This window comes from Mustela erminea, chromosome 3, assembly GCF_009829155.1.
Source record: "Mustela erminea isolate mMusErm1 chromosome 3, mMusErm1.Pri, whole genome shotgun sequence".
NCBI classification, from domain to species: Eukaryota; Metazoa; Chordata; class Mammalia; order Carnivora; family Mustelidae; genus Mustela; species Mustela erminea.
In genome coordinates this window covers 26,604,183-26,624,885 of record NC_045616.1, presented here as the reverse complement: position 1 = coordinate 26,624,885, position 20,703 = coordinate 26,604,183, and the positions used below count along the sequence as shown (strand labels likewise).

At 43.7% G+C, this 20,703-nt stretch overlaps 1 protein-coding gene across 6 annotated transcripts in view; it reads right to left on the bottom strand.

The window, feature by feature from the left end:
• The window catches only part of SNCAIP (synuclein alpha interacting protein), a 159,905-nt gene that overhangs the window by 3,430 nt on the left and 135,772 nt on the right, over positions 1 to 20,703 (bottom strand). For 4 of the 6 annotated variants that reach the window (XM_032335472.1, XM_032335477.1, XM_032335471.1 and 1 more), the window contains 4 exons: positions 18,109 to 18,278; positions 12,414 to 12,500; positions 10,791 to 11,859; positions 9,426 to 9,496 (listed from right to left, as the gene is read on the bottom strand). In XM_032335472.1, the coding sequence (XP_032191363.1) occupies positions 9,426 to 9,496; positions 10,791 to 11,859; positions 12,414 to 12,500; positions 18,109 to 18,278 (1,397 nt within the window). Of the gene's footprint in view, positions 1 to 9,425; positions 9,522 to 10,790; positions 11,860 to 12,413; positions 12,501 to 18,108; positions 18,279 to 20,703 lie in introns of all 6 variants that reach the window. The other 2 variants (XM_032335474.1, XM_032335475.1) reach the window with 2 other exon arrangements.

Genomic DNA, 20,703 nt, shown 5'->3' with positions numbered 1-20,703 from the left:
ATTAAGAGTTGCAAGCTTTACTGACCAAGCCAGCCAAGTGCCCTGAGTAGAACTTTAGAGATTGTCTATGGGCAATAAAGGGAAGAAAGGGAAAGAAAAACCTGATTGATAAAAAGATGCTCTAAGGACTTCCAATTAAACATGGTGGATTAAACACACACATTCATCACCCCATTCTCACAAAACAACACTAAAAAAGGAAAGTAAAGAAATAAGAAAGGAATAAACCTAAACAAATAAGGGAAGTGAGAGGGGATGATAATACACAAAATACCAACACTATTTCAGAAACAGGAAGGTCGAAGGGCTTGTGGAGCTGATTCAGCTGAGCAGAAGACGCAGAAATCTAAGCCCATGGGCAGGGAACCCAGCAAACTGATCTATGCTGCAAGATGCAGAAACCAAAAGCACCATGTATTTCTGGAAGTGACAGTGGGTGCTGAATGGGTGCTAAAAATGGGAAGATTATTAGGAAAAAATTTTTTTAAAGATTTTATTTATTTATTTGACACAGAGAGAGATCACAAGTAGGCAGAGAGGCAGGCACAGAGAGAGAGGGAGAAGCAGGTTCCCCACTGAGCAGAGAGCCTGATGTGGGGCTCGATCCCAGGACCTGGAGATCATGACCTGAGCCAAAGGCAGAGGCTTAACCCACTGAGCCACCCAGGTACCCCAGATTATTGGAAAAATTTTTGGAAGTAGCAAGTCAGATCCCAGATTATCTCTCTGACCCAGTGTAGCTGGGTAACTGTCTCTTTCCCACTGTGAAAAAGACTGGAGGTTACAATTTGCAAGGTGTGAACCAGACAGAATTCAGCTAAAGGGGGCAGAACCCATGAGATTAAATGAAAGTCTCCCTAAGTGAGAATATGATTCTCAACCCATCTCCTATTAGTCTGACTCAGGAATTTTTGGCACTCAGGCTATGGGCACTAGCAGGAGACTGGAGTTTCCTTAACTTGAGAAATGAATTGGCCAAGAGAAAAGACTTACAAATACTAGTAGGGACTTTCCCAACAGAAGAGCCTAGTCCTCACCAGTTGATGTGAAGCAACACTGACCAGTCAACAAGCCTCACCCATTATGTCAGAACCTCCACTCAGCTTTAGTGAATATAAATGAGTCAGAGATCATTAGATATTTGAGGAAAGTGCTACTATGAAAGACAGAACCAAAATCAACAGAAACGGAAGTCAAAGTGACTAGAGATAACATACGGAGCCAATGAGAGCTTTAAAATCTTTAACAAGGAAAGAAACACTGGGAAAATGTCTGTAATTCATACCATAAAGGGTTAGTCTTTCTAATATGCAATATAGAAAGAGCTGCTATAAGTCAAAAGAAGAAGGCCGAAATCTCAATAAAATGAAGGATTAAAAATAGTACCTTCATACAGTAAAATAATACCAATGTAAATACCTTTTACTGCAAATACTTACTGCAATACTTTTTACTGCAAAAAGGAGGAAAAGAAAAAAACATATACATTTATATTTGTCTGTAAAATTCACATGTATAATGCTACAATAAGGAAACAAAGAGAAAACCAACAAGGTACTTTTAGAAATTAACACTATTATAGCAAAAATAAAAAATTAGAAGGTTGGAAGGTACAGGTTAGTTCTTTCCTAAAAAAAATAAAAAAGCAAAAGTTCTTTCCTAAAAGAACGACAAAAGACAAAAGTATGGATAAAGATAGAAAACTAGTTAGCAAATCTGAGGATCGATTCAGTGTGCCCAACATTACAATAGTATGATTTCCAGAAAGAGTGAACAGAGAAATTGCAATGGACAAAAATTTCAAAGAAATTGTACAAAAACATTTCCCAGAACTGAAACATATAGGCTTCCAGACTGAAAAGGCCTGCTGCGTGCCCACATGTCAGGAATGTTAATGGCATCATGACAAAGCATCAATAAATCAAAATACTGGGGATAAAGAGAAAATCACAATAGCTTCCAAGGGATTTGCAATTTGAGAGGAATGGAACTTTGCAACAGGCACACTGGAAGCAAGAGGAAAATGAAATGTGTTAGAGATTCTGAGGAGAAGTGTTTCCTACCTAGAATTCTATACCCAGCCAAATACATCTAACCCAGTATGAGGGCAAATTGAAGATGTTTTCAGACAGGCAAGGTCTCAACAAATTTAGCACTCATTCACCTCCCAAAGATGGGAAGATGTGTTTACCAAAACATGAGCATAAACCCAAAATGGTAAAAGACGGATTCAGGAAACAGGGCTCTACACAGGAGAGAAGCAGAAGCAATTCCCAGAATAATGTATTGGGGGGCGGGGAACACCAGGAAGACAGCTGTACAGCACTGCTAGATAACAGCAGTCCAGACTGGGGCAGGAGGACAGAGGTTGTCTCCACCAACAGACAAAATGAGAGACACCTAATCTGCCTGAATGTGCTAAAGGGAGGTTTCTGTCTCCCACAAAGTATTTAGAAAGGAATTGTAAACTGAGAAGTCAAAATTATTTTCTGCCCCCCAAATGTAAGGTTATAATTATAATTAGAAAGAAAACACATTATGGCATACTCCTTGGACCTACTGTGATTAATATTTATACAGCCATACTAATAAACAACACCAAATACTGACTTAACCCCAAAGAGAGATACAACTGTATTATTAATGGTGGGAAGAGGAAGGATGGGTGTGTGTGTGTGTTTGTGTGTGTTTGGGGGTAGGGGGCACTGTTAGTTGCTAAAATAGAGCTAGATAAGTTTGGTTATTTGTGGAGAATATAGATTCTTTGAATCCTGGCTCCATAATTCATTATCATCATTACTATACAAGCTAGGGTAAGATCATAATCTCTCTCTGCCCTGGCTTCCAATATGCAAAATTTGATAATAATAGTACCTAACATACTAGGTCATTATGAAGGTTAAAACAGTTATGATGCGTGTGGTGCCTGGAATATTCTTTCGTACCTGTAATTGCTTTATAAGTGTGAGCTATCATTTTATTCTATAGAATTATAGTAGAATGAACAGAGAGAATATCTAAAGTTAAATATCTGAATGAGCACGTGACTTAACAAGGCAGAATACTAGAAAATACATGTGAAAGAAAGCAAAGTGATTGATTCAGAGGAGTGGGATTACAGAACAGGGTAGATTGGGCAGAGGAGAGCAAATTTTTGTTAGAACGCTAGCATTACTGTCTGTCTTTGTCTTTCTCTCTCTCTCTATATGAATGTGTGTGTGTGTATATATATGTATATATATATATATATGAACCTATAGCAGCTCAACAAAAACGTAAATGAAAAATCAATAAAAGCTAAAAAGAAGCGTTAGTTTGTAATTTAAGGATGATCTCATCATTTAGACACTACCAGAGTATTTCTACTTTAATATGAGGGGTGTCGTGATCAAGAACATTAAAAAAGAACACTTTCTGCAGGACACAACCCAGCATGATAAGAGCCGAGTGTGTATTTGAGGCATTTATTTGAATAATATCAGGATAATTCAGGCCTCCCCGAATCCTTCAATTCCCCCCCTAGTCCTGAATTACCAGTATTCAAAGGAACAGAATTGTTTGGGTAATTCTGGCATGAATTATTCAGATAATTAGCTGTTCCTTGATTTCATTTTTGGATATGAAATCACATTCTCAGTGACCAAAATTGGGAAGAAGAAAAGGCTTAAATTTAAATAACAGTTTTGTAAGTAATCTAACTTGCTGATTCATCTAGGCACGGATTCCACATTTCCATAACCCATCGTGACCAGATAGCAATTTACTTAGAGGATTAGTCTAAAAGGGTCTGCGGGCATGCATTACTCTTCCACTGATACCCAAAACAGGGAGACTTTGTTACTTTTGTGATCTCCTTCAGAACTACACTGAGAGCAAATCTCTAAACCCCATCTACTAAAAAATGGGATTCCAGCTAAAGAAGAAACAACTTGCCCTCCAAGTACCCACACGAAAAACTCACTGTAGGCAGGTGGGCCTATAATCGAAGGGCCTAGATATTAGATGGAGGACACCATCTTTCCTTGGGATGACAGGCTCAGTCCTTTTTATTTTGTTTCTGCTTTTACCTCTTCTTTCTTTTCTCTCTCTACTCTTTCTCACCAAATATTTATGAAGTCTCTAGCATGGGCCAGGCATCAAGCTGGACACTGGGGTTACAAATGGGGGTTGTGGGGAGGCTGTCAAGGGTCCCCACCCTCATGAAGCTCCTATGCGTTTCCTGGAGTTTACTGTGTTTTAGCTGTATAGTCTTTTAATTCTTCCTGGGTTCTGATCTCTTTTAGGAAGGCAGCATGTCTCATACTGGCACAATGAAATGCCGGGCTTAGAGGGAAAGACGGTGGTGCCGTTGAGTGCACTGGCAAACCAGGGATGTGGCATTTGGGAAGGTAATGCATCCGCTCGATTCTCAGCGTGGGAAGGAAAATCCCACATGACTGTGGTTGCAGCAGGGATGCTTGGTGAAGGTACTGGAAGTTGTCTGGGTAAAGTCTCTAGCTGGTACTTTAAACCTCAAATGAATTGCTGCTTCTTGGAAACTCCAGCCTTCCTCTGAGCTTATAGACAGGAACTTCTCTTTTAATGTTCAGAGACACCCCCGTGGTAACAGAGATGGTGTCTATAAGACACTAACAGGACGGTTTCCTCTGTGACATTCCATGGTTCACCCCAGGACCGTGGAGCGGAGGGAGGAAAAGAAGATGGAGGTGGGAGAAGGGAGTCATTTGTTCTTCAATTCTGTGATTGCATTCAAACCAGGATTCACCGTTTCTGGGGGGATGGTTTTGGTTTTGAAGGAAGGTCTTCTCTCTGGACCCTCCTACTTGTTCCTGGCTGTTGCACATGTTCATTTCCTGCCTTCCAAGGGCAGTGCTTGAAGACTGAACCTGGGATCTCAGTTGCAATAGCTTTTTTCTGTGTCTCAGCTCCTCATATTTGGAGACTAAACTGTAATTGTCTTTCTGTGGCACAACATGCTTTCTCCTTTTCCCGGTGGATATACGGCATGTATGAAGAAAAACTCCATTTGTGAATCAGGTTCTGGTCAACCTTGGGAACTCTGATGGCTGTTATAAAGGGTTTGCGAAGTTGTGCGGAGACACTGGGAGGGTCTGATCATTTTAACTATTCCCCACAACATGAGTATTTCCCTCCACACACAAGATTCTGCTGTGCAACAGCCAAGGGTAATGCAAAACCATGGCCCATGCAAAGGAGAACCTGCTCTTGGGGAAATGTTCAAGACTGGGTTTTCCTCTCTCCTCTAAGTCATAGGGACAAAGCTCTAGTACAAAATACGGGTTTTTTCCTGTGAAACTAGTATGAACCCTAAAGAGGCAGAGGTGAGGGTGGGAGGGATAAGAGTTGTACAGGGAACACACCGAAGCTGGGGACACATGGGGAGGGAAGGAGGGGAAGGAGACCAAGTGGGTTCTAGGGGGTTTGGGAGTAGAGGAAGTCACCTCAGGGAACTGATATCAGTTCCTGCTGATGGGCTGGCTCTAGGCCCCAGAGCTAGTATTTTAAAAATGAATATCCACTTCAGATCATGGCTTAGAAGTCGAAATTATAATTTTTGAGCAATAATGCCATTGTCTGTAATCACTAAATTCCCTTTTCGTATTAGCCCTTGAACCAACTTTTCTAAACTGTTACATTGGGAAGACTCTGTCTGCTCCTGGGGAGGTTTCTCTAGAACTAAGTCCTGGAAGTATCACACAGCCGTGACCAAGAAATAAGATGCATCCTTTCAAGAATTCTTAAAAAGCATATGGATTAAAAATAGACACTTTAAGCTAAAAAAATTAAAGACAAGATTAGAATGTAGTTATTTTCTTATATCCAGAGAAATGACGGCAAGGATGCCTTTGTTCAGCAAGATCAGGGGCTAGTATTTTTGGTGCCAACTGGATTTTCCCATCATGAGTCTGGAAATGCTCATCAGTGGGGCTGAGGGCACTCACTGTACTTGGGAGACAGCTCTCAGCCAGGGCCTCACCTCTACTTTTCCAATGATTTCCCCATCTTTGCTCACTTTTTTTGTTCAGCATGGTATCCTGACAGTAAGGACATAATGTGTGTTGTGTGCAAGCACTTGCATCTGTGTGTGTGTTGGACGGGGTGGCACCCTCAACTCTGACCTCCTACTGGGCCTCACAGATGACCACTGCCACACCTCACGTCATGTCAGGCCAAATATATGACTCTTGTTGAGGGGTTATTGAACAACCTTGACATCTACGCAAAATATCGGATACTGTAGCTCTTGGCTCTGGATGGATCATTTCCCAGGTGGCTGATTCCTTGGCAGTAAAACCCACACTCATAGTGTTTATCACTTCCTGTCTTCTGAAGCAGTCTGTGCTGGTGTTGGCAGGAGGACGAGGGTTTCAGGCCACAGTGGCATTGTGGTCACAGAGGGCGTGGCTAGGGGTCGCCAGGAGGCTGATGTCCTCTGTCTCTTGGTAGCTGGATGCAAAGCTCATGCCACATGTCCCAGGTCTCACTTAGACTTAAACTCTGGGAAATGAATGTCTTATTGGCGTTTTAAGACAAGTAATTGCAAACATCCCCTTGGGGTTGTGATAATTCAAAACCAACTCGTCCTTGATAGGAAAAGTAAAGATAAATCTGTTTGTTATAAACAAAGTCATCATCGTCTGTGGAAACACTCTGGGAAAGCTGTCCAGAGTAATGGAGTTGGATCTAATTTTAAAGGGCATTGAAAAGAAATTTAGATTCTGGGCTATCAAGCTGTGACCAATGTAGGAAAATAAATAGCAAACAGAACCCCCACCCAGAGGTGATGTTCTTTCAAATGTGTTTATTGCTCCTATCTTTCCCTTACCAGGAAAAATAAACATTACTTAGGAACTAAAATGTGACTCTAGCATATGCCTGCAACTAGGTGCTAGGGCCCCACTCTTTCTCCTGTGCTCATAGGGATAGGGCTATTTGATGGCATTAATTTTTGGAACCAACTCCAACCCAACGACTGCCATTGGTTTCCACAGTTACATAAGCCTGGAGAATCTCCATTACCCAAGAGGAGATGTTTAGCCTTCAAGCAAATTCTCGGGCCAGGATTTGAAGGCATCACTGAGGGAGGAACACGTGGGTTCCTTTCTACAATGTAACTTTCTGTGGGATGTTCCTTCAGTGGGTCCCGTGGACAATATGAAGCCTTCAGTGGGTCCCGTGGACAATATGAAGCAAGTGCTACAGTCAGTTAGGTGTTTTTCATGCCCACGATCTCATGCTAGTGTTAATTTCTCAGAGGAATCTTCATTTCCACTATAGCTATCCACCCTTATTTTGTCTAAAGAGTGACCTTGGCCCCATTCTCTCTGCCTCTGTGTCAATTATGAGGGAATCCGAGAAGCCTCCCCTCTCCAGGGTGAGCCAACAAGGGACTTTTCTCTTTCTGTGGAACACACGAGAACCATGATAAAGTAGAGGTTAATTTATAAAGGAGGGAGGGGAAGGGGTCAGGATGCTTATTTAAATACACTGAATATTTTTATTTTCGGATTTCTGCTTATCACTGAACTCAAATTCTGTTAATATGAAAATCCAGTGACTCTGAGGCTCAAAACTGAGCCGTTAGAAGTATTGTTCCCTAAACTGAGTAGGGAAGGTTTAACCTAGAGTTAGATAGCTCTGTAGCCCCAAAGCCTCACTTGGTGCTCTGACTTTTGTAATTCTATTACAGAAGGTCGTTCAGCTTTGTTCCATGGCTTATAAAAAGACAGGATGAAATATTTCTGGCAGGACAGTCTACTGTGATACTAACTGTCTTGTTTCTAGGTATCGTAGGAACCTTCGAGAGATGAGAGATGTTCTCCTTCTCCCTCCCAAGAGTTTGTCAAGTCTTTGTGCTGCCTTTCCTGAGGGTGTTGCTGGTGATTTCTGTTTAAGGACAAGAGCAGAATCTTCAAGGTACCACAAGACACACCTGACCTCACCTAGGACTAAGAAGGGCATGGGGGTGGGGAGGTGAGTTGAGAGAAACAGAAGGTGCCTAATACCAATGTCTGGGAAGGGAATGGACATTTTTTTTTCCCCTTTCTATTTCCTTCCTACCCCAAGCCCTGGGTTCACAAAATTGGTTGAGATTCCCTGCCCCAGGGTGGCCGGAAGCAGCCCAAACTCTGGCACTATGTGAGCCTGACCCAAGCTGAATGTTGGTGACCAGTAAATACCTAAGCTCCAAGATGCTTCCTTCAATGTACTGAATTAATGAGTCCCCTAGGGGCACTCCCAGAAATGCCAGAGATTTACTTCTCCTTTGGGCTGACCAGAGACCTGGAGCAGATTAAACTTGATTTAAAGGGTCAAAAACAACAACAACAAAAAAAGAGTGACATTTCTTGTGCCTTAGTATTCTGAACTAAAATTTATAAATTTATACTTACAATACACACACTCTGACTTGGGTGTGTTTGTCATTCTATAAAAACAGCGGCACATTCATAAAAACGCTGCAGAGGATTTTGGAAGGGTGCTGCAAGGCGTGCCGGGTTTTTCTTTTAACTTAATCATATCAAAGCAAGATTGAATGATTTAAAAGTGACAACCTCCCTTAACATGAATTTGGGGGTTTCTTCTGACAGAAGCCAGTCACCCCGTGCACCAAGTGCAGGAAGTCGCCCTCCACGACTCTCCTTTCACTGCTCCTTTTTCCTGCTTTGTTCGGGAGTGGGAGTTGTGCACATTCCCTGGGAGGTGGGGGGGGGAGGGAGGAAAGAAAGCCCGATGCAGAAGGACTTTGCCCAGAGAAGCGCCCAAGCCCCCGGGGACCGGTGAAGATGAATCTTTTCTGTACACAGTCCATGCATTTTGAAGCGTAAATATTTTGTTTGGAAAAGCCCCGTGGTTTGTCTGGTGGGCACACCCAGACGGGCTGACGGCAGGGCACCATGGTTCTGAGCGTTAAGCGAGAGCAGTTTCAGAACGGCAGGGCCTTCCCAAGCACAGTGATGAAAGGAGCTTTCAGTCTAGCATCAGCAATGAAATAAAACCTCAGCCCTCCTTCACAGCTCCGATTCTGATCAGAGATCGACTCCATCCACCCGTGACAGGAAATTTAATTTCTATACTTACTGGGTACTTGAATCCATTAAAACAAAGACTGAAAGCCAAAGTCAACCGGGAGACTCAGCATGTTTGTAAGGTGAGTAGCTTCCTCTGCCCTCTGCGGCTGGAATGAAACCCCGCCACAATCGGGCCCTTGGTCCCTTTCTAAAGCCCCATTATAAGACTGGCTGCTTCTGTTGAGGGTTTGTGTTGCGGGGGAAGGGGTCATTTTCTTTGTCGGTATCAGTTCCTGCTAAGGGTGCTCAGGGACCGTGGTTTCAAAGGTCACGCTGCTGGAAGCCAAGGCATGGCCCCAGTACGCGACGGACCCGCGAGCTAGCACCACGTACCGTGCGCGGTTACGCTGAGGCTCTTCGGTCAGCGTGTTAGAAGAAAGGGTGATGCAGCTGCCGTACATCTCCTGGAGAGGTGCAATTAAACATCATCTGAAACATGCAACAGAGCTCGGCACATGCACGTGTCCCAAACAACAGGAGGCATGCAGGAGGCAGATTAGTGGACAGAAGCTTTGTTCACACGTTCAGGAGCACAGGGAGCTGCTGAAGTCATCCGTTCCCTCCCGGTGACAGAACCCATTAAGTGACTTGGGAAAGTCTAATGTGAGCAAGGTAAGGCTGGCCAAGTGAAACCCGAAGGGGCTAGGGATTGGGGCACGTGGGGCGGCGGGTGGGGGGACTTTTCTAGATGAAATGCATACAACACGGAAGTCCCTTATGACAAAGACAATTCACGTTGGAATTCAATGTGTAGTTAAAATGGGCATTCAATTAATGAGAGTGATATTAACAGAAACTCGATTTCAGAATTGCAAAAAGATTCTGGACAGGTCTTAAACCTCAGCATCAGGAGGTTTCTCCTTATGGCTCATAATCAATTATCCAAGTTGGAACTCTCTAGATTGGAGGGATATTTGGGGTCCTTCCATTCCTTAGAGGTTCACGTCTGGGATGCCATACCATTTTTGGGGGGATGGCACCGCATGCACAGAGCACAGAGCAACATTTATCGCTGATAAAAATGTTCCTAGCTCTTCACCGGTTTTTAAAGTGCATGCCTTTCTAGGAAATACAATTATAAAACGTAGTTCATGGCACACTCGGCCATGCCTCAGGTACCGGGTGCTTTAGATGGCTCCGGCATTATCCTGATCAACGCTCAGGGGGATTTGTGTCATAAAATGCCAATGCAGAGGGTCCCTGTGGGTGTATTCATGTTAAAGGTCATCCCAGAGTTGAGCAGTTAAGTCTTTGGAAATAGAATATCTCTTTACATGCTCTTCCACTGGGTTTGACTAGCGAGTCAGATAAGCAGAGCAAACGCTTCCCGAGGAAGACCAAGTGCCAAGGAAGGGCCTGATTTCACACCACCTGGTGGTCTGATCATGTAGAAATGCCTCCTAGGTTAGGACTCCTAACACTCAGGGGTCACACTATTTTGGGCAACTGGAGGATCAGCATATCATGTCCTGTGGTGTATCTGATCTTTCTCTCTTAGAGCATTTTCTAAAGGAAGAGCCAAAGGCCTAGACTCTAATATGCCATATCTCATTAGAAAACACATGGATGGGGCTTTCCGTGCATCTCTTGGGAATTTTTCTGGGGATTCCCTCATGGTGGCAAGGGTCACCCATCTTAGCGTGAGGAACAGCATAGTGAATTCAAAGGCAAAAAAGGGAGTCTCCAAATAGCACTCACCGCCTTATTCTTTCCTTTGCTAGCAGAGTTAATGGGATTTCCCTTGGCATCTGTTGTCTTCCTGCCAAGTGAGGTTAAGGGCAGCGTGGACGTCTTCAGCTGGTTGGCTGCCTGGTAGTTATTATTATTGTTCTGGTTGCCGCTGAGTGTCTCCATGATAGACCGGAAGGTTCCAAAAGGCCTTTTCAGTTGGTCCCCCGATTCACTACTCATGGAGGCCCTCTGAAGGGTCCTGCCTTTATCTCTCTCCTTTTCTCCATTTAGCTCAAGGCTACTTTGTTCCATCTGTACCACAGGCTCCTCAAAGGTAACTCTGAGTTTCAAGTTCTGGGAGGTCCGGCGCTTGGAAGATGGAGACTTGAGGGCACTCTTGGGGCTCATAGCCATTTTCTGGGCAACGGTACTGTCAGGGCTAGGCTGAGTGGGGTCTCCAGATGGCTGGCTTGGGGGAGTGGTCCCTGAACCGGGACATTGGGATTCCAAGTCAGGTTCGCTGCTCTCTGAAGTGGGGGATGGGCTATGGCCATCCAGAGATTTGGAGGCCTTGATGCCAAAAGGAAACCTACGTCCTGATGTCAAGGTGTGTTTCTTTATCATCAGGTGTAAGCTTTCTGCGCTGTCCACACTCTCCATACCTCCCACGATGGGCTGCGGCCGGGGCCTGTCGGCCTTCCTTACAGGTGTGCTCTTGGGGTCCTCAGAGGTATTGGAATCGGTGTCGGACTCACTCAGGGACCGCTGCATCAGCTGCCTCAGCCGAGCTAACTTCAGTTCCCTCTTCTCCACAGGGATCTTCTTGGAGTTTCTAGAGGAAGCCTGGGAATCTTGGAATTCCAAGGACAGCTTTTCCTGGGTGCAGACGCTCTCTGAGATATCCTTTCCCAGTAACTGGCGTAGGATTTTGTCAGAATCTTCGTCTTTTGCTTTGACCCTGGCCCGGCTGGATGCTGACAGGCTTCCGAGAACCTGAATCCCCTCTTGGACTCCAGGTTTGCTTTTGGCTACAGACTCATCATCTGCATCTGGAGATTTCCACTGGGACCTTCTGGAAGCCGGGGAGGATGGTGAACTGAAAGATGATGAAGAACATATGAGGGGATTTCCTCTCACTGATTTCCTTCACTGCCATGAATGACTTACAACAAATCAATAGGACTGGAATAAGGATAATCCCTTAAGGTCCACACAAACCAATCTCCAGAGTGGCAACTACGACCAGAGTATAGTAGTGCCTCATACCTAATGCCATGATGATATATTTATCTACTGCTCTACTGTTTATACATCCATTTGGCACTAATTTCCTCCATTGTTCTCATCTTCAACAACCTTACGAACCTACATATTCATGTTCCCATTTTAAAAGATGAAGAAAATAGAGTCTGGAAGAGTACGTGACTTGCTTATAATCAGGGAATGAAGAAATGTCACAGCCAGAGATGAACCCAGGTTTTCTGACTTTAGATCCAGAGCTTTTTTCCCCTGTAAAGTGTCAATTTTATTCCTCTTTATAAAAATAAAATATTGTTGTCTTCTTTAAAGATATCTTTTCTAAAAGTCCAAAAGAAGGCTCAGAGATTAAAGATAACTAAGCACACTAACCACCCATGTTCCTAGTATTACCTGGGTGAAGAAAGGAGTGACTCTGATTTCTGGGCTTCTAGAAGTTGCTGGAGCTGGTTTTGCAATGTGACGCGTTCCATTGTCTGTCTAGGAAAAACAAATGGAGCCGTGTGAGCTCTCTGATACATGACCACTACTATAAATGAGTACTTATAAACTTTTTCATGATTATTTGCAATAAATTGCAACAAATCCCGAAGCCTCACACATGTGCGTATTTTTCATTTTGCAGTGCAGGTATTTTCCTAAGGATACTATCAAGTACCCAAAAGGAGGCTTTTTATTCACATTAGAAAAAACTGTAAGTAACCTAAATGCTCATCAACAAGACTAAGTGAATAATTTAGTTATGCCCATAAGGGCAACTACTAAAATTGAGAATATATTTCAGTATCTATGACATAGAAAATGTTTCCCTAATATATGTGTATACATAAAGTACACACACACACACACAAAGTATAAAAGTATGTACATAAAGTAAAAAAGAAAGTTACAAAATACTGTGTCGTGTAATACCATTTTTAAGAAATCTCTCTATATAACATATATAAATATATTACTTATAAATATATTACTTGTAAACATATATAAATAATATATATGCTTATATATATTATTTACTCTTTCTGAATTGTTTAAATCTTTAAAGTAATTGAATTAATTTAGTGATCAGAAAAGAGCAAAATAAAACAACACAACTATTTCCATATTAGTATTTTCTTACATGAAGAGAAACATGATATGGCAACATGCATTCTATTCTGGAAATAAGAGCATATGAATGAGAGCGTGTTTTAAATTTAGGAAAATCAGTTAAAAGCCATAGGTTACAGAAACTGCAATCTGTTTAGAAAGCATACTACTTGAGAACTTGAGAAAAATAAACCCACCTGATTCTGACTCCCAAAGAAGAGCCCTTATTTACTAAACTCTAGTGTTAGTGTGGTGACCTCCCCACTCCCCGTGAGATATCTATTACATTCTAATCCCTAGAAGGTGGGACTATGTTACCTTTTGTGGCAAAAGGGAATTAGCGTTGAGACAGAATCAAGATTATTTATAGGCTGATAGGAAAACAGGGAGGTTATCCTGGACTATTATTATTAAGGGTTATCTAATCTAGTCACGAATCTTTAACAGTGAGGAGGAGGTAGAAGATGAGGTCAGAGCCACTCAAAGTGTAAAGACTTGATCTGTGGTTGCTGGCTCTGACCATGAAGGAAGGGGTCATGAGTCAAGGAATGCAGTGACCTCTAGGGACTGGCAATGACCCTTTGCTGCCAGCCAGCAAAAAAGGGGACCTCGGTCCTACAATCACAAGGAACTGATTCTGCAACCAGACTCATCCTAGAGCCTCCAGAAAGGAATGTGGCCTGTGGACACATCGATTTTAATCTGGAGACCCATTCTGGTCTTTGGACCTGTAGAGCTGTAAGATGATTTGTGTTGTTTTAAGCCATTAGGTGTATTGTGATTTGTTACGGGAACAGAGAACTAATACAATTAGCATAAAAAATGGTAGTCCCTCTCATGAGCCAGAACATGGAACTAAATGAATGAGCTGCAAGTGTTTTATGTGGGTTTTTTGTTTTTGTTTTTGAGAAAGAGAGAGTGCAAGCACATACACACAAGCAGGTGAGGGGGGGTAGGGGCAGAGGGAGAGAGAATCTTAAGCAGGTTCCGTGCCCAGTGAAAGCCCAAAAATGGGCTTGATGTCATGACCCTGAAATTATAACCTGAGCCTAAATCAAGAGTTGGACACCACTGAGCCACCGAGGTTCCCCGAGTTCTAAGTGTTCTTAAAATGACAGCCTGACCTTAGATCCAAGCTTGAGAAAGCTCAGTACTCTCCTTGCCAAGTGTCACTGCACATATTCAACAGCCATTGGCCACCTAAATCTAATTCTGTGAGATCAGACTGGGATGACACGCTTCCATCTCCCCAAGCATCCTGTTTTTCAGACATGGTTAGTCTTAGTCCTAACATTTCATCCCTAAGATAAGAAACATCTATAATTTCAATTTGCCTCATTCATTCTGTGACTCACCTACTTTTCCCTAAAGGTCAGATAATAAATATTTTAGGCTTGTGAGTCATACGGTCTGTGTCATAACTACTCAACTCTGCTTTTCTAGCATGAGATCAACACTACACAGTAAGTAAATGAATGTGTGTGTGGCTGGGTTCCAATAAAACTTTACTTACAAAAACAGACAGTGGGCTGGATTTGGCCCGTAGTCTACAGTTGGTTAACCCTTAGTCTAAAGAAAGAAAAAAAAACAAAAGTACCTAAGAACATTCTACTTTCCCCACTTTGAAAGCTGGTATTGCAAGTCAAGTTTTTTAAGAACAATAGCAAGGGGCTAAAGTGGACGGAGCAAGATTTCGGTCTACTCTTAGAAGATTTGTTAGGTGTCAAAGTGAATTATGGTATAGTTAAGAAAACTATTTGGGGGCGATTGGATTGACTGATGGTTGAAATTCCAGGTATGAATGGGAAAAAAAAAAAAGAGGACTCTACTCTCTAGATTCTAAAGAAGCCCTCAGCAAGGACTGCCCAGTTTTAAATACATAATCATGTGAAATATTAATATATAAAAGTTTATGAAACATGAGAAAATATATGGACATATGCTATGCTATGACCATTGTGAACCAAGCCACAGCAGCTGGGAAGTTAAAATGGCAGAAATCTATTGTCTCACAGTTCTAGAGGCTGCAAATCTGAGTCCGAGGGTTTGGCAGTGCTGGTGTCCTCTGAGGGCTGAGATGGAGGCTGTTCCCTGATTCTCTTCTTGTTTCTGATGGTTTGCTGGAGATCTTTGGCTTATAGATTCATCACTCTGACAACTGACCTCATGCTCACATGGTGTTCTCCCTGTGTGTGTCTGCCTCCATAGCTAAATTCCTCCCCCTTTTTTTCAAAGATTGATTGATTGATTGATTGATTTGAGAGAGAGTGAGAGAGATCACAGAGTGAGAGGGAGAGGGACAAGGAGACTTGCCGCTGAGCGGAGATCCTGACATGGGGCTCAATCCTAGAACCCTGAGATCATGATTTGAGTCAAAGGCAGATGCTTCAGTGACTCAGCACCCCCATGCATCCCTAAATTTCCCCTTTGCATGACAATGCCAGTGATACTGGATTTGGGCACACCCTCATGACCTCATTTTAACTCGACTCTCCTGTAAAGACCCCATCTCGGAATAAGCGGATATTCTGAGGTACGAGGGATTAGGACTCTACCCTATTTTTTCAGGGTTGGGGGGATGGCATAATTCAACCTGTAATATCTAGGCTTGTACATCAGGATTTCTAACAGAGCTGAAGGTTGTCACTTTTTAAATAGCAATTATGTTTATTCACTGCAAAGAGTTAGTAAAGATATTCTGGTAGGAAAAGGCACTCCGGACCGTCTCCAACTCAGAATTTTGGACTGGAAAAACTCATGGTTCTCATCCCTCCTCCTGCACTTTTCGGTGCTGGTGGGGTTGGGGGAGCCCTAGAGCCTAAAAAGCACAGGCTATGGTGGCCATACTGAGTGGACTTCACTGTTAACTTCTAGTTCTGCCCATCTCACTGAGGCATACAGTAAGTAAAAGAACGGGGTCTGCAGCCTAACCTCTCATATTTTATCTTGTCACTGGCCTAACTGTAACTGTCTGCAGCATTCAGCCTCGGAGACAACGGAAGAGCTGTTATCTATTAGCGTACATGTGCATTTTATTCTGGGCCCATCAACAGAGAGGACAGCCAAGACCCTGACCTTGAAGAGTTCACCAGTAAAGAGTTATAGCTCATGAACAGCTCACAGATTCCACGATACAGGGCTGAGGAGAATGTTTTGAGATCTTTCCTCTGAGTATGAATCTTAGGGGAAAAGAAACAAAACCATTCTATTAGACTGTTTTAAAGTTCCTCTGAATGGATATGTCCATACACTTCCCGGTGGGGAGGGATGTTTCTACAACATTTCTGGAAGGGTATTAGGCAATATCTACGCACAGTTTAAATACATATGCCCTGTGTTTTAGCAATTCGCGTTCTAGGAACTTAACCTTAGAACTACTTACACATGCACATAAAAATATATGTACGAGTATGATTGCTATGGAAAGGCAACTTACTGAGTTGTGAGTTTGTATCTGCCCTTCAGTTGCTCTAAGTCCTTGGAGCTCATTTAATGCACCTGCCCCAGGGGGAGTTTTGTGCAACTGGGCAGAGGACACTTGGAGGGAATCCCTTTAATATTTAATTTAATTTAATACTATTTAATTTTAATATTTTATTTAATATTTAATATTTAATTAATTTTTAATTTTTAAACCTTATTTGTATCTCGTAAAATCCTAACCAGCTCATTAAAGTGCGTATTCTAGTAGGGGAAGGGTCGGGGTGGGGACAGAGACTTGGCCTCTGGGGCAAGAGGGCGGAAGTAGACAGAGGAAGGTTTGTCCCAGCTTAGAGAAGAGCCGGAGGATGTAGGGACTTGTCATACTGCTGCATGATCAGAGAAGGCCCCCCACCATCACAGGTCTCTTCTCAAGAGGAAAAAGAGTATTTTTATTTTTATTTTTAAATTTTTAAAGATTCTGTTTATTTATTCGAGAGAGAGAGAGCATGAGAGAGATCATGAGCAGGGGAGAGGGGTAGAGGGAGAAGCGGACTCCTGGGATCATGACCTGAGCTGAAGGCAGACACTTAACTGACTGAGCCACCCAGGTGCCCAATAAAGAATATATTTTAAAATAATTTAAAACACTCACTATTTTGCCTCTAAAGTCTAATTTTTTGGGTGTATTCTCATAATCTGTCTACATGACTTGGAATACCGACTGGCATTGCTGGTGAATCCCTCCTCATCATGGCAACTGTACTTTGGCTGGTATGTTTGCCAACGGCTGACCTTAGAGCTCCCAGAAGATGTCAGCTCCTTGATTCTTTGGACTCCTAGTGACCTACCTGATGGCTTCTCCTCTGTCCCCCCGTCGTCAGGCGTATCATGACAACCTCCCAGAAGTGCTCCCTGACCTCTCTGTAGGCAACGGCTACCAGTTTGATAATCTCATCAAGAACAGAATGGACTCCGTCGAGACCAAGACAGAACATCACGCTGACCAAATGCTATTTTACATCCCAAGGACTCATGAATCATGAATTTACTGGTGATGGTTGTTGGATGATTTCCCCCAATATACATTTTTCATTAGAAAACCTGGGAAACTGGCCCATGTCTTCCCCGCCCCCCCTTTCTCTCAGGCTTCTTATGATTTCCTAGAATGTAAAGGACAGAAGTTTGGGGAGGATGCATGTGTGTGCTTAAGTCATGGGGCCATGAACTGTGCACATGGAGAGAGACTGTCTCATTCAACTCAGAGTCCACACACATGCAACAGACCTACTAATTGCAGCCAGCCTGGGAGGAGCTGGCTGTGAGGGGCAGAGCTGTCTCACTCCCCACTCACAGAGTGTGCTCAGCACTTTCTTCTTGGGGGACCAGCCTATTCCCACTGCATGGATGCTGCCTGGCAGGACTTGGGATGGAAGAGGAAGACAAGACAGGCAGAAGGCTAGAGATTCTCTAGACAACTGGCATGAGGGCAGCTCACCAGGGCAGCAGGCTCAAATTCAAACCTTAGCCCGGTGAGGACCAGCCCACTCAGTTCACAGGGAAAGGATGGGCCACTTACTCCTTCAGCTGTTTGGTTAGCTTCACCACCTGAGACGCCAGCGACATGCAGGTCTCCACCACCACCAGGTATCGGGAGCACAGCGTGTGCCCATGGCGCTCGGCGCTCTGGGACGGCTTTTCCCCTGCGTGGTTCTGCATGGTGACATTTGCTCCATATTCAACCAATGTCTGTGGGAACATGCAGAGGCATGGGATTGTTAGGAGACCTCCCCAGCAACCTTTTGTACGGATGGGAAGAGAAAGGTGAATGGAACATTTCCAGCCAGTCCAATACCAGTTACCAGAACCCATGGCAAGGTGTGGAAGGGGGCAAATGGTATCACCACATACAGAAGAAAGCCTCTGGGGAGCTTGTAGGAGTTGGTATCAGATACCTGCCTCAGAGCCCACACACATGCAACAGACCCCACACACATGCAACAGACCCCGTCCTACCAATGGCACCCAGCCTGGGGGGAGCTGGCTGTGAGGGGCAGAGCCGGCTGCTGTCCTGAGAGGGCTGTCTCCCCAGCAGGCAGTGGCTAGGTGGGCTGATTTGTCCCTTTCAGTGGGTGGGCCCATAAAGTTGGGGACAGCTGTGAGAAGACAGTGGGATGGATTTTGTTTACCTGTTCCTATTTGCTCGGAAAGCTTATGTAGTCTGTCGCTGAGCCCACCCCGCCAGAAATAAAAAAAGAACTGAAGAGAAATGACCTGTAGGGGCTGTGGGGGGAGGATCCTGCACTCCCACCGTATGTCTGGCAAGGATATGACCCAAGAATTGAGGAGACATCGTAGAAGGGGGCTTGGGGTGAGCTTGCTATCACCTAACTACGGAAGGAGAGGGCTCTCCAGCAGCAAGAGTAGTGGGTATGACAGGTGGAGGGGACTGTGTGGGAGGAGGAGGATGTGAAGCCAGGGTGAGAGTTCCCAGGTCAGGTATCAGAGGGGAGGCTCCAGAGAGCTCCCTAAAGACCTCACCCATTATCACACCAGCAGAGAGTCAGCACAGAAGCCTGCCACAGAGGACATTAGTGACCCACCACAGTGAGCCAGAGAAGCCATGACAGCTTTCACAGACAGTGCCATGACCTTTGCCAGGTAAGCAAAGAGGCAGGTAACTTTTCTCCCCACCCTCCTCCTTGTCTCCAACACTGTGCCCAGCAGAGGGAAGGGAAACGGGGCTCAGGTGAGGTGTACAAAGCCAGTCATGCCTCCGTCCTCAGGCTGTGTCCTTTGAACCCTGAGTCTAATCTGGGTTGGAGAGGAGAACACTTTGATTCCGAAGTAACACCGAGATTTTAAACTGGTTTAGAGTAAATGTTAAGTCACAAGCAAGGAGAAAGCTATGGAATCTGGCCAAGGCATCGTTAAAAGAAGAGAGACTTAATGGACCATGGTTGACATCATTAATTTAAAAAAAAATCAAAATTCTTTTCTAGTTATACTGTGGTGACATGAGATGCCACAAAAAGCTGTTATATTATTAATCAGCTACCACAATCTAACAAATCCTTTGACACTATCAAGATGAGACCGACCTCTGGGTTTATATTAGTAAAAGGTACTGTTGCTCCCAAAATTAACACTTGAGATTTTTAAATTCCTAGATTTTGCTCAAACTCAGAAGTCACAAGGGGCTTCATCTCCTTCTGGTTTACAGCCACTCACCATGAAAGTCCAAGTTACTCCTTATGGGAGTGGCACTGCAGATCACTTCAGCCCAGAGCTCCCATGGCCTCCCCAGAATGTCTCTGTCAACACTCACTCCCTTGACTCTGGCCTGTGCCATCTTCCTCCCAGAGTTTCCTAGGCTCGGTCTCTGCCTCCCCTCAAAAGGGCCCTTGGTTGCCTCCTGTTCTGCCCTCAGTCTCTCTGTGTCTGTCCTTTTTAAAAAATCTCACACCCAGCGGATAGACCCGCTTCCAAGATCATCCAAGTTTCCACAGGCACCGTATCGACTGCCAAAAACATCATTTGTGTTAAGTGGAGAGATGAATGGCCCGAAAGCACAGACAGCCTCTCTTCGCATATAAAAGGAAAATAACCGAAATCTCAAACAGAATTAGTGCTATCAGCTGGTTTTCTTTGGCTTTCAGTCACTTATTAGCTGATTAAAAAAAAAAAGTTCAAGACTATTAAATATTAGAGTGTTTTGTTAAATGGAAAAAAATTGAAGTTTTCGGTTATGTTCAATTATTTTTCCTCCACAAAAAGTCACGCTACTTCTTTCATCTTTTGTAGATCCTGGTAACAATTTAAATTTCTCTTTTCTCTCGGCCCTGAGTTCTCATCACTGCTTTTACAACATCGTGCCTTAAATGAAAAGATGCACACGTTGCCAGCATTAGTGGGGAAATTTCCAGAAAAGTAGAATATTTCCTATCAACTTCGTTCTCCAAAGGGCAGACGCTCTAGGGAGCGTTCTGCTATTACCTCTGCTTTTTGCTTTTATTAGTCTCTTGCCTTCCATGCCTGCAGCTTTTCCAGATCCTCTCCAGTTTCTTCTACCTTTCTAAGCAACCGGTTCTCACTGCCCGATTTTCTTTTTTGGATACGATCTACTTTGCACATAGTAGGACATCAGTAAACTCCTGTTAAATCAGCAGGCTGC